Genomic DNA, 14,161 nt, shown 5'->3' on the forward strand with positions numbered 1-14,161 from the left:
AACCTCCGGTCTTAGCTCCGACCTCGGACTTTGACCCCACCTCCGCTTATACCCATTGTATTGGTTAGCCCATTCCATTTAATTACCTTTGCCAATATTCCGGAGTTTAACCTCCGAGTTCGGACTTTCCGGACTTACTCCGGACCTTGCAACTATTGCATTGTCCATTTCAATTCCGCTATTCTCCCTCATTCCTATTTGGGCTGCTGCTTCCTTCTATTCAGTCAGCTAGCCATTCCTGACTCCCATCCTCCTTCCTTCCTTCTTGGGCCTTGGCCCTTCATTCCTCCTTTGGGAAACACCATTGAGTCAAACACTTGACCCTCGGTGTTGTTCCTCTTTCCATCTCCCTTTGTCTCCTTTTGTCCTACCCTTGTTCCTTTTGATTCCGGACCCCTCCTTATATACAATGTACCTAGTAACTTGTAACCTCAGTCTGAAATCGACATGAATTCCCCCAAGAGACTTTCCCTCTGCTAGATCCGAAATTAGGGACCCCTAGGACAACCAGCAATGGCACAGCGCTCCGCCTGAGTCGCTGAGGCCAAGGTCCTTCCACGCTAAGTCTCCGATTCCATTCCGGAGTCGTCCGAGTCCGCCAATTCTAACAGGGTTGCTCAGCACACGAGGCCATATGTGATACAATGGTGTGTATATTATGGTGTGTGTAAGCGGTTAACCAGAAGTTACCGCTTCCCCATGTGACTATATGTACATCGTAATTACATATGGCTTGTGTTAGAACTTGCGGATTTGGATGACTCCGGAGTGGAATCGGAGACTTAGCGTGGAAGGACCTCGGCCTCAGCAACTCAGGCGGAGCGCTGTGCCATTGCTGGTTGTCCTAGGGGTCCCTAATTTCGGATCTAGCAGAGGGAAAGTCTCTTGGGGGAATTCAGGTCGATTTCGGACTGGGGTTACAAGTTACTAGGTACATTGTATATAAGGAGGGGTCCGGAATCAAAAGGAACAAGGGTAAGACGAAAGGAGACAAAGGGAGATGGAAAGAGGAACAACACCGAGGGTCAAGGGTTTGACTCAATGGTGTTTCTCAAAGGAGGAATGAAGGGCCAAGGCCCAAGGAGGAAGGAAGGAGGTTGGGAGTGGGGAGTGGCTAGCTGACTGAATAGAAAGGAAGCAGCAGCCCAAATAGGAATGAGGGAGTATAGCAGAATTGAATGGAGCAATGCAATAGTTGCAAGGTCCGAGGTAAGTCTGGAAAGTCCGAACTCGGAAGTTAAACTCCGGAATATTGGCAAACGTAATTAAATGGAATGAGCTAACCAATACAATGGGTATAAGCGGAGGTGGGGTCAAAGTCTGAGGTTGGAGCTAAGACCGGAGGTTCCGGAGACAGGGACGCGAACAGGATTCCGGAGCGAGGCCCGGAGTCAGGAGCATAGGTGTTGCATACTCGCCTGGAAGGTGTCAAGGTTGGGGTTGGACCCGGAATGTTCCGGAGTCGGACCGAAGGTGTTGTCAGAGCCGGAGGTGGGATAACCTCTTGGGAGTCGGCAAGGAGGAGGTGGCAGAAGGGAAGTAGGACTCCGGAAGTCAGGTTCGGAGTTCCGGGAGCCCGGAGCGGAGGTCGGGATTGTATGGATATGACAGCTTGGGGTTTGGGGCTATTGCCCTGACAAAAGGGGTGACATGTGGTGGAAGATAGTGGCATGAGAGAATGATGGATTTTACCTGTGTTTGTTAGAGACTGGAAGTGAGACAAAGGAGATGTCTCTGTGGTGGAGGGCTTCAGCCTCAGCAACTCAGACCAGGAGCGCTGTGCCTAGTAACACATCCGTGCCCTAATTTACTTTACTGGCAGCGAGAACTAAAAGGGGGATCAACTCTAGTCGATTTTATCACTAGGGTGTAACCTATCTACAAGTTAAGTATATATGTATAGCTACAGTGAGGGCAGGCCTGTGAATGACAGGACCAAGCGGAGCGGAGCTAACAGAGTTAAACGTTAGCCGACTGAATATTACCAACAAGTCGGGTTACGGGGTTAGCGGAGTGGCGGGCTATAACCCAGAAACAGAAAGGAGGGATAGGCCCAAAGGTAGACTTGCAGGGCAAGCAAGTGAATTGCCCAGTGGGGGCAGGAGTGCGCTAGCAGATGTCGGAGCTGTCCAGAAGCCTTCGGGGTTCTGTACTTAGGGAGGTGTAGGTAATATATTGAATTGAGGGCATGGTGACCATTGAGGGAGTTGGAGGTGATTGCAGAATACAGGGGCTCCGAGGTTAGTGTCAGGGACGGTACAGGAGAGGCGGGGGTAGCAGCCTGGGCGGCGGCGGAGTGGTGGGAATGTATAGCGAATGGCCCTTACTTGGGCTTGCGTCCCTGTCCGGCTTCTTAGGCTGAAGCAGTAGTGATTGTTATTAGGATGAAAGACTAAGCTAAACTAAAGTAAGACACTTGCCTGAAGCAGTAGTGAGAAGAAGGCTGCTTCTTCGGTTCTGCTTCGGCTCGGTTTATATACAGGTGGGAATGGGTCATGTGGGGGGTGCCATGTCAGCCCGGTGAAGGAGCGGAGCTGGATCACCTTATGTAACCAGTTTCCTACATCCAATAACGATATTAGAGTTTGTGCTGATTTGCGAACTGACCGTGTTTTGGTTGCCAAATATATAATTGTTCACTGTCTAAACAACAATAAACACCCCCCAACGATCTCACCTGACGTATAGATCGTCTACGGATAAAATTCTATATTGACTTTACTATGATTTCTAGTCAATATTACACCTAGATATACCACTTTTCAGTAGGACATGATTTTCCTGATAATTTACTGAAGGAACACTACTAATAAAATAATTCCGCAATAAATGTTACTCAATACAGGAGTGACCAAACTGCTCTTTCTATCGCTTAGAGTGCGTGCTAGTTATCTAGCAGGTTCAGGATCACTCACTTTTCTCCTGTGGTGTGATAACCAAGTATTGCTGAGAGATTATTCAATTAAGAAGTCCCTCCACTAAATTCTCACTAATTCTCACTATGACACTTTTGTTCAGCTGTGTCTAACTGACCCTAACTCACGCTTAGAGTGACATGTTAGTTTTATATTAGCTAACAACTAATATTTGCTTTTATCTTTTGGAGCAAATGAACCAACCACTGGTGAGGAGAATGAAACTTTTATTTCTACCTGAGGTTTGAGAGGGGGCAGAAGCGGCGGCCTTTTATGCTTTTCAGAGACCTCTCTACTCCCACGCCTCGCACTAGTTACATGTGCTACATTTGTATTATAGATAGTTCTAGAATGATATAGGGGCTTGGGCTGTGTAAGCTTAATAATGGACTTAGGACATGACTCAGCAATAAGTAATTCATTTCTTTGTCTTTTGGGCCGATCTTAGCGGGGTCTTGTAGCGCTAAAGCTATGCTCTACACCGCCTTAATTACGAACGGTTATCTTTATAAATGACTCGGCTATAAAGGAACTTTCTAGACTGTTCTCTAATTGACCCCTTTGTGTGAAGCCGCATCATTACTAATGTTCTAGAGCCTTCCCAATTAATTAACTGATCCGCGGACTTCTGAATCACTTCATGCTTATAATCCGAGATCCAGATCATCAATCATTCCTTTGTTCCAATTTATTTGAGCTTAAAATCAAAAAGTTTTGATGAATCATGGGAAAATATACAAGATCCGGTTTTTTAGCATTTTCTCCTCTTCTGATGCGATCAAAAACTGTCTGCCCGCGCCGGGGAATACTCCGCCATATGGTATTCGGTCCGCCAGACTTCCGGGCGCCAATATATTTCCCTTGAGTCACATTACTTTTTGTAAGAATTAGCAAATAAATATATATGAATTATAAGCTGTTTCGCTGTTTGAGCAATATCTCCGTCAGTTTTGAAGCTTTTAGAATGAGACAAAACCGTGGATAAAGTTAAGAAACAGTTCTTTCAGATGGTAAAAAGATTACAGTCAAAAGTTTACTGGTTCCCGAGATATTCACATTTCTTTCCCAATGTTCCTTCTTATTCTGCCGTCTATGTGCTATTTTCTTGTTGTAGGGATATATTCTTTGAATATTACACCTATGCCAGGTTCTAGGCATGATTGTAGTAGATTAAATCTCATGCTACATGGGTGTAGATAATTTATAATGATCTTCTAATGTCTGTCCAGTCTCATAAAGATCATGAGATCTGTTAAACATCTGAACTTGTCACCTGTTCGTTGACTATTCTGATAGATCATTGTTTTATTCTTTGAATATTATTTCTCCTACACCGGGTGGAGCCGGGTTATTGCGGATGGCTCTGCAGGCGGTCCTGGGTGTCAGAGGGGAGAAGTACAATTGAAGATGCACGGCGTATCTGGTGGCGCAGTATCCACATGGGGTACTCGGCGCCGGACATGTCTGTGCTACATGGGTAAGGGGAGAGGTCGTCCGTATAAAGAAAGACAGGAAAGAAAGAAGGAAGGAAGGCAAAGGAAGAAGGAAAGAGGGGCAGCAGGAGGGTGCAGTGCAGAGCGGAGCAGTGTGGCGTGCCCTGACATCACCCCCTCCTTAAGCTGCTTCGCCTCGAAGTGGCTAGGGGGTTTTCTCGCTCTCTTCCTGGGGCATCTGGGTGTGCTCTGTAGAACTCCTCGATCCGGTCGCATGTGTTGGCCAGGTTGTCGTGAGGGAGCCACTCATTTTCGGAGTTTGGCCAGCCCGTGAACTTCACCAGATACCAGAGCTTTCTGCAGCACCAGTGGGAGTTGAGGACCTTCTTGACTTTGTACTCTTCCCCTCCGTCTACGATTTCAGGGCCTGGGCGGGGGTTGGCGGGTCGTTCGGCGATCCCATCTGGACGGTAGGGCCGGACATTTGTCACCGATACCACTGGGTGGACTCCCCTCTGTCACGCTGTGAGCTGGAGTTTGATGGCGGCAGGGGATACGACCTTAAGGATTTTGAAGGGGCCGGTCCATTTGTGGTCTAACTTCTTGGTAGGGCGGTCTGTGGTGTAGTTTTGGGTGCTGAGCCAGACTTGATCGCCTTCTTTGTACTTGGGCGCTACTTCTCGGTGTCGGTCGTAGTAGCGGGCCATCTCTTCCGCTGCGTGCTCTGGCACCACCTTTGCCTCTTCCTGCATTTTCATCAGTCTCGAGGTGAATGCATCTGCGGCTTCGACTTCTGATGCACGCGTGGGTTCCGTCCCCATCCTGGGGTGTTGGCCTGTGTCAAGGTCAAAGGGGGTGCGGCGGGTTGAGGCGTGGATGCGGTTATTATGGGAGAACTCCGCTAGTGGGAGCCAGTCCGCCCAATCATCCTGGCGGTGGTTAACGAACACTCGGAGGTAGGCTTCTATCTCCTGGTTCACTCGCTCTGTCTGTCCATCCATCTGCGGGTGGTAGGGCACCGAAGGGGTCAGCTTGACCGCTAGCAGGGCCGCTAGCTCTTTGGAGAACTGAGAGACGAAGGCGCTCCCTCTGTCGCTGAGAATCTCCTCAGGGAGCCCGTGATGCTTCCAGACATGTTCGAGGAAGAGTTGGGCAATCCCGGCCAAGTCTACCACCATGACTGTGGGGATTGCGTGGATGCACTTAGATAGGCGGTCCACCACCACTAGGATGGCGTTGTAGCCCTTAGACTCAGGGAGCTCTCCGATCATATCCACAGAGATTACCTGCCAGCGGCAGGTGGGGATCTTGTTTGGCATGAGCTTCCCCACCTTCCATGAGGGGAATGACTTGACTCAATTGCAGGCGTCGCACCCCGCTACGTAATGGCCTATATACTCCACCATCCAGGGCCACCAGTAATCGTGGGAGACGAGCTCCAGGGTTTTCCATCACCCTGGGTGTCCTGTCGCCTGCACGTTGTGGTGTAGCCGCACCAGGTCGTGGCGGAGTTGCGGGTCCTTCAGGACATATACCTTTCCGCGGTAGAGGACCAGCTCTCCATCTTTGCTCCATTCATCCGTCCTGAGGGTTCCATCTCCCAGCTCCTTCAGCGCTTTCACCACCTTCTCGTCGCGGTCCTTCGCCGCACATATTCTTTCCAGGATGGCCGCCTCTTCTCCCTCTACTGTGATGGCCTCGGTCGCATGGGCTTCAAACCATTCTGGCTGTAGGAGGGTCAGGCTGTCGTTGTCATCCCTTCCCTTCGGGTGGTTGGCAAGGTGGGAGAGGGCATCCGGCTTCCCCATGAGTTTCCCTGGTCGGTGGATGAGGGTGAAGTGGAAGCAGGACAGGAACAGTGACCACCACGCTTGGCGGCGATTCAGCCTCTGCGCGGTGCGGAAGTAGCCTAGGTTGCGGTGGTCCGTGTAGATATCGACCTTCTCCTCAGCCCCTTCTACGAAATGATGCCACTCTTCCAGCGCTTGGACTATCGCGAGCATTTCTTTGTCGTAGATTTCGTAGTTGCATTCTACTTTGGTGAAGCTCTTGGACATGAAGGTGATGGGGTGGAACTCGCTGTCGGTTTGGAGCTGGGACAGAATGGCGCCAGTGGCAAAGTTGGAGGCATTGCATTTGAGTTTGTAGCGGCCGGAGTCAGTGGGAAAAGCAAGGATGGGGGCGGAGGTAATGGTGACCTTGAGGGTGCCGAAGGCACGCTCTTCATTCTCCCCCCATGTCCAGGTCTTTGCTTTGCGGGTCAGGGTGTGGAGTGGCTGCACCGTCTTGGAGAAGTCCTTGATGGAGCGACGGTAGAAGTTTAGGAAGCCCAGGAAGGATTGTACCTCCTTCACCTTTGTCGGCATCGGCCAGTCAAGGACCCCTTGGACTTTCACTGGGTCCATGGCAACGCTACCCTCGGAGATGACAAGTCCAAGGTATTCAATGCGGCGCCGTTCAAACTTGCACTTTTCCGGTTTGAGGAAGAGCTTCCTCCTTCGCAACGTCTCCAGCACTTCCCGCACGACCTTCCGATGCTCCTCTAGGGTGGATGTGAAGATCAGGATGTCGTCCATGTAGCAGATAACAACCTCTCGGTCGATGAAGTCCCGGAGGATGTCGTTCATCATGGTTTGGAAGGTTGCTGGGGAGTTGCATAGCCCAAAGAACATCACTGTGGGTTCGAACAGGCCCTGGTTGGTTGCAAACGCTGCTTTCCACTCGTCACCATCTTTGATCCATACGTTGTTGAACCCCCAGTGCAGATCTAGTGCCGAGAAGTACTTTGCGTTGCGAAGGCGCGCAAGGACATCAGAAATGAGCGGGAGGGGGTACGAGTTCTTGACTGTTATCTCGTTGAGCTTTCAGTAATCCTGGACCAGGTGCAGGGACCCATCCTTCTTCTTGACGAAGAATATGGGGGCACCCATCAGCGACTTCGACGGGCGTATGCGCCCATTCTGCAGGTTCTCACGTAGGAACTCATCCAGCTCTTTCTGTTCCAGTCGGGATAGGGGAAAGGTCTTGCCTCTATGGAGCTTGGCGTCTGGGGTTAGGTCAATAGCATGGTCCCAAGGCTTCCGGGGGGCAGGACATCGAAGGCTTCCTTCGAGAATACATCCTGGAAGTCTCTGTAGTGCTCAGGTACCAGCTCTTCCATCGTCAGCGGTTTTGCCTCCGCATCTTGGGCTTCTTCCGCTAGGCGTTGGGACAGTGTGGTCATTGCCCTTAGGTCATGCCCCCACTCTGGTGGGATTATGGCGGCGTAGATCCCGTCCCCAGGCTCCACCTCAGGGGTCTGCTCAGCGGCTGCTTGCAATGACCAGCAGGAGGAGGGGCAGCGGGACATGGTGACCTTCTGCCCTGCCCAGTCGACCTCTGGGTTGTGGTGTAGCAGCCACGAGTGCCCGATGATAAGGGACTGCTGCCCTAGGTTTGCCACGGTGAAGCGGGCCCGCTCTGTGTGTTGCCCGAACGTCAGCAGGGCTTCCAGCTCTTCAGTGATGGCCCCATTCTCGTTTGGCGTTCCATCTACATTGTGCACTGGGATAGGTTGGGGGAGCGGGGTCGTCTCGAGCCTGTGCTTCTGGATGAAGTCTGGCTTACAAAGTTCCCAGTCGCACCGGAATCTAACAGTGCCGAAACGGTGACTGCGGTGAGGGAGGGTAATGCAGTCACTTTTACTTTCATGTTGAGGGAGCAGGGGGACTGTTTGGCAAGCACATAGATGGCAGGTGGGGAGACGGCCACCTCAAGGGGTGGGCCAGCAGCTTTTGTGCCTTTCTTGGTTGAGGATGCGGTTTTCCTCTGTTTCTTAGCAATTACCCAGTGGAATTTGGGCGACGGCGCAGACTCACGTGCATCTCGGTATTTACACTGGGTACTATTGCTCGTAGGCAGCCGGGATGCATCCCTCACCGGTCGCCTTCCCGAAAATCCTCCGGGGGGTCTGCTTCTTCTCCCTCTTCGTCTCTTTCAGGCGTCCCCATCAGCTGGCTTCTCAGCCCTTCCACTAGTGCTCAAAGGTCCTCCGGGTGCATGCGGCATATTCGGCAAACTTTTGGGAGGGGGCAGTCTCGTGCAAAGTGCCCTGGGGCGTTGCAGTTGTGGCACATCCCTTGCCGCAGGTCAGCCCTTGAATGGTCGAGGTCCATTGGCTGAGGGAGCAGAGCTGGGGGTGCGGGGCCATGACTGTGGGGGTCATGGGGGCAGTGGCGGCTTGCAGTGGGGGTCCGGGTGGCGGGCATGCGAAGGGCTGGGGGGTTGTTGGTGGCGGTCTCGCAGGGGGAGGGGCAGTTTAAACAGGGGGAGGTGGGGTTGCATCGCCTGGAAGCGCCACCACTGGTTGTCGAGGAGGGTGGCTTCTCGTTTCCATTCTGCCCAGGTCCTTGGCATGGGGCGCAGGCAATAGATGCTCTCACGGAGCCACGCATTGATCGCTTGTTCGAAGCGGTCTACCAGCCCTACATCACCTAGCCACGAGGTGGGGCCATGGATCTCGAACTCCTGGATAATTTTGTCCATGGAGTCAGTACCCTGCTGCAGGGCAGCGAGCTTCTGTTGGGCGGTGGCTTCGTGGTTTGGATCTTGGAACATGGCGTCGAGCTCTGCCATAAAGTCGTCCATGTGATTGCGGGAGATCCCGCTGTCAGCAGCGTGATCGTGCGCTGTGTAGCCCATGCTCCCGCAGCTCCTCCTTTCATGTACGACAAGACGAAGAGGATCTGGGACAGAGTGTCAGGGAACTCTGCTGCGCGGACATGGAAATAGATCCCGCATTCTGCCTTGAAGCAGTCAAGGTCCTCGCTTGCGCCAGCGAAGGTGGTGGGTGCAGTGACCTTGGGTGCTTTGGGTTTGGGTGCGGGTGTGGGCACGGGTGCGGGTGTGGGTGGTGGGTTTTGGATTCTGCTCTCAAGGATCGCTTGCAGTTCCTGGAACCTGGCCAGCAGGTCCTGGTACTGCTCCTCGGTCACCATGCTGGAGGAGGCAGGGGAGACTAAGTTGAAGCCTTCTTCTGCTGTCAGGGACGGTACAGGAGAGGCGGGGGTAGCGGTGTAGCCCCAGCGCTAGCGGCCCGGGCGGTGGCAGAGTGGCGGGAATGTATAGCGAACGGCCCTTACTTGGGCTCCCGTCCCTGTCCGGCTTCTTAGGCTGAAGCAGTAGTGATTGTTATTAGGATGAAAGACTAAGCTAAACTAAAGTAAGACACTTGCCTGAAGCAGTAGTGAGAAGAAGGCTGCTTCTTCGGTTCTGCTTCGGCTCGGTTTATATACAGGTGGGAACGGGTCACATGGGGGGTGCCACGTCAGCCCGGGTGGAGCCGGGTTATTGCGGATGGCTCCGCGGGCGGTCCCGGGTGTCAGAGGGGAGAAGTACAAGTGAAGATGCGCGGCGTATCCGGTGGCGCAGTATCCACATGGGGTACTCAGCGCCGGACACGTCCGTGCTACATGGGTAAGGGGAGAGGTTGTCCGTATAAAGAAAGAAAGGAAAGAAAGAAAGAAGGAAGGCAAAGGAAGAAGGAAAGAGGGGCAGCAGGAGGGTGCGGAGCGGAGCGGAGCGCCGTGCCGTGCCCTGACAGTTAGTGACGAAGGATCAGAGGTAGTGGAGGATGATGGCCGTAGATAGAAGTGGCTAGGGTTGGGACAGAGGACATATGTGAATCGCTGGACAACCCAGATTCTTTGGATCATGGATCAGAGATGTATGTGCAGTGGGATATTTACTCTAAAGAGCTTAGGCCTATGGGTCATGGTCTTAGAGTTCAGTTGACATGCATAGTGAAAGTCGAAGATTTATTGGTGCATTATATGGTACAGGATGTGAACATGGAGATGGAATCTGAGGAGATGCCTCAGGCAGTGTATGGAAATGCATCGGAAATGCCAAGAGAAATTGTGATCAGTGAGGTACTGGAGGAGGAGGTCATAGCAGAGGTTCAGGTGGACTTAGCACTCCATTCTGCACCTGTAGTTTCAATCCCAGAGACAGAGTCTTACGATGATGATGGGATATGCACATGTTTGGAGTTACCTTTTGACCCAGGCAGTGCAGTCTGCACTTTACGAGAGGACAGAGAGCAAGGATTTTGGCCTTGTGGCCCCAGTGACGAGTTTAATGTTAAGGAGCTAAGGCCTTGCAGCCCTAGTTGTGAGTTCATTTCATGTTGGATGTCGAGTTTAAGCACAGCAGGAATACTGGCTTCTGGCCATGTTCCAGTGAAGGGAACCAACGAGATGAAAGGAGAGTACCTAGATGGAGGACCCAGGTGACATACAGAGTTGCACCTAGGTTCAGAGAAGATAGACTGCGAGTTGGAAATCATAGTCCAGATGCTAGTGCAATGTTGGAATAAAGCTGAAATGGATTTGTTAAGATATGGGTTTATGGAACAGTGGACCTCTGGACGAAGTCTGAGCTCACAGGCATGGGTTATGGCGGCTCTGATGGCGGATATTTTGCAGATCATGCATTGGCAATGATGGAAAACAGTCTCAGTGCAGACTGGAACTGTCATATCCATCCCTGGCCATCGACTTCCGACCCCTCTGATTCCTCCGGTCTACTTCCGCTCCTTCTTCACTAACCTCGGAGCTCCCGTATTCTGCAATCCCCTCGGTACCCCTCGATGGTCACCACCTCCTCCTTTCAATCTATTACCTACGCCTCCCTAAGTACGGAGCCCCAAAGGCTTCCGGACAGCTCCAACGTCCGCTAGCGCACTCCCGCCTCCGCTGGACAATACACTCGCTTGCCCTGCAAAGCCCACCTTCAGGCCTATCGCCTGCCTTTCCGTTAACCCTGTAACCCAACTCGTTGGTAATATTCAATCAGCTAATGTCTAAACCCCATTAGCTCCGCTCCACTCGGCTCCACCATTTGCGGACCCACCCTCACTGTAACTATATATACTTAACTTGTACATAGGTTACACTCCAGTAATAAAATCGACTAGAGTTTACCCTCTTCAGTTCTGGTGGCCAGTTAGTAAGTTAGGGCATGGACGTGTTTACTTGGCACAGCACTCCTGGCATAAGTCACTGAGGCCGAAGCACTCCATCATGGAGACACTCTCTCGTCTCGATCAGGTCTCTGACAGGAACATAGGATTCGGACATGGAGTAAAGATGGAAGAACTGCGGTGGGTTTTATGCCAGGGATTGGCTGGCTCAGCAGAGCTCACACTGAGGGCAAATCAGGAGATGAAGGGTCATATTTTGCATTTACTTTACATGATCAGAGTGCTTCAAGGAGATTGTGGAATTGTTGAACGAGTTACCTACTCAGGTCACGGGTTGAGGCAAAGACCTTGACAGGTCACATGGCACTGACCAGAGTGGAGAACATCCTTGGAGTTTTGGGAAAAATGAAGAAATTTCACATTGTCCAGCAGGACTTACTCCGTGAGATCCAACTGAATGATACAGTTCAGGTCACACGACAAGGACATAAAATCATGGACAAGCCTGGCATCAAAACCAGGACCTCTCAGTGTGCTACCATTACACAACTCACCCATTTGACCATGCCGGTATAGGCTGTTAAACTCTATACTGATGGGAACAGATATCCATTCTCCAACAAAAAACACCTCAGATATGAAGTCTGAGTGTGACCTGGAGAATCATAGTGTGGATTCAGGAGCAGGAGAGCTGATATGTGTACAATAGGATGAGGCCGAGCTGTTTGTGCTTATTTAAGCTGGAGGATTTTTGTTTGTTTTGGATTTTTGGTGATATTGTGAGGGACCACGATGAAGAGCTAGGCCTATATGTAGGAGGGTAGCTGTGGGCACCCCAAAACCAGCTAAATATCAGGTTCTTCATGCAGGATAAAATGTTAGAAAATCATACAGTGGAAGGTTGGCTAGAAATTAGGTGACTAGGTTATAGTACGGATGGTAGAGGGCACCGAGGCGATTCCAACGCACGTTACATGAGGAGAATCGGTGAGGTATTCACAGAGATATGTGGATTCCAGTTGTGTATCGTGATGCATGTCACATGTTCATTGCACATGCGTGGGAAATGGGGTGCATAGATGGTCCCTGGCATCCCTCAGGCTTCAGAAAAATAGGGATAAATATCCATTGTTCATGGTCAGGAGGATGTGCCAATTTTGGAACCATGGTGACATGTGGTTGGAAAGTTAAGAAAAATGTGCCAGATATTCCCCACCTCAACGCTATCTCACTCAATTCTCCATCAAACATTTGGATGCGGTTTGTTGCGTTGGATAGCTGTAGTTTAGGCAAGTTGGTTGACATGAAGGGAGTGCAGTTGTGTCGAGTGGTTTGGGCTGGAGATGCAGATTGGGTTTTCCACAGCCACTTTCTATTGTTTTATATTGTTGCTTGTGATATTGTGTTTCCTATTCTTTGCGACATGACCAGATGAGTCATATGGAACATGCTGGAAGCTCGTGTCAAAATGCGACAATCCTGGTGCAGATGGGGCTCAACTAGAGGGGGTTCCGAGAGCTCTGGTAGTGAACCGAAGCTTCTCCAGGAAGCCCAGGTCTGGAGGCTGATACAAGAGGCACTAAGAAGGACATGGCCTCAGCGACTCGGAGGGGAGTGCTGTGCCTCCGTTACATCTTAGTTAGTCCTTAATTTCAGATGTCTGAGGTATCTTGTAGGAGGGGGACATGAATCACTCATAGGGGAACTTGGGGTGAAGTTGTAGTCGAGATTAGAACTGAGGTACAATGAGTCCTAATCTACAGGTATATATAAAAGGCAGAGGGGGGCTTTAGTCAATGTCATATCCATACATACCCGATCCCGAACCAACTCCCAGACCCTCATCCTTGTCACCTCCGGAGTCCTACCCTATCTCCATCTGTTCTGATACTCACCTTCGGACCGAACATCACCCCTCTCGCCACCCTCCTCCTCTCACTCCTCATGACATCTCCACCCTTCCATCCCTCTCCTACCCTACTCCCATCCACTCCAATACTCACCTTCGGACCTGACACCATTCCTCCTCCACTCCTCTCCCCACTCTTCTCATCACTCTCCTCCCTCCTCCCCTCTTCCACCAAACCTCCAGCAAGTTACGACCTTCCACCGCTGTCCCATACCCTGTACTCAGATACCACTCGTACCTTTGCTCTGAGATTCCGTCATAGTTCCGACCTCGGACTTTGACTCCACCTTGGGCTTAAGTCCATTGCATTGGTGACCTCATACTACATAAACACCATTGCCTACATTCCTCAGACTTTCAACCGCACCTCCATAACCTCCATAAGCTCTGCAACCTCCAAGCTCCACAGATCATACTCGGTACTTTCACTGATTGTAATGTATCTTTCGCACTTTCCCCTCATCCTTATTTGGACTGCTGCTTCTCTCCATTCTAGCCAGTTAGTCATCATCCCCACTTCACCTCATCTTCCCGCCCCTCTGGGCTTCACCCTCCCTATCTCCTTTCAGATGTACCACAGGTTCTAACCTATGACCTTTCGGTGCCGCTCCGCTTCTGTCATCCCTTTGTTCCCATTCGGACACCTTTGTTCCATTTCGGACCCCCTTTGATTCCTTGTGCTTTCATCTCCCTATTATATACAGGCGCTTGTGCATACTCATTTTGGACCTTCAGTCTAAAATCGACCTGAAATGCCCCCTAGAGACTTCCTGCTCACTGCCTCTGAAATTAAGGACCAAATGGACAAACAGCAATGGCACAGCGCTCCACATGAGTCGCTGAGGCCAAGGTCCCTCCTTGCTAAGTCTCCGGTTCCCCTCTGGAATTGTCCACCCTCACCCAGTTCTAACAGTCAAAGTCCAAGTGATACTGAAAAGTACTG

General features: G+C 51.1%; 1 protein-coding gene across 1 annotated transcript; it reads left to right on the plus strand.

Moving 5' to 3' along the window:
- Positions 1-10,050: 10,050 nt before the first annotated feature.
- Positions 10,051-10,570, plus strand: EI90DRAFT_3014334 (uncharacterized protein; the record flags this gene model as incomplete). The annotated part of the gene is made up of 2 exons (XM_039056771.1): positions 10,051-10,498; positions 10,533-10,570. 2 exons carry the CDS (start codon positions 10,051-10,053, stop codon positions 10,568-10,570), a joined length of 486 nt encoding a protein of 161 aa, XP_038918730.1.
- Between the last annotated feature and the right edge of the window lie 3,591 nt (positions 10,571-14,161).

The sequence above is a fragment of the Cantharellus anzutake genome, assembly GCF_015039405.1.
Source record: "Cantharellus anzutake strain C23 chromosome Unknown EI90scaffold_12, whole genome shotgun sequence".
Lineage (NCBI taxonomy): Eukaryota > Fungi > Basidiomycota > Agaricomycetes > Cantharellales > Hydnaceae > Cantharellus > Cantharellus anzutake.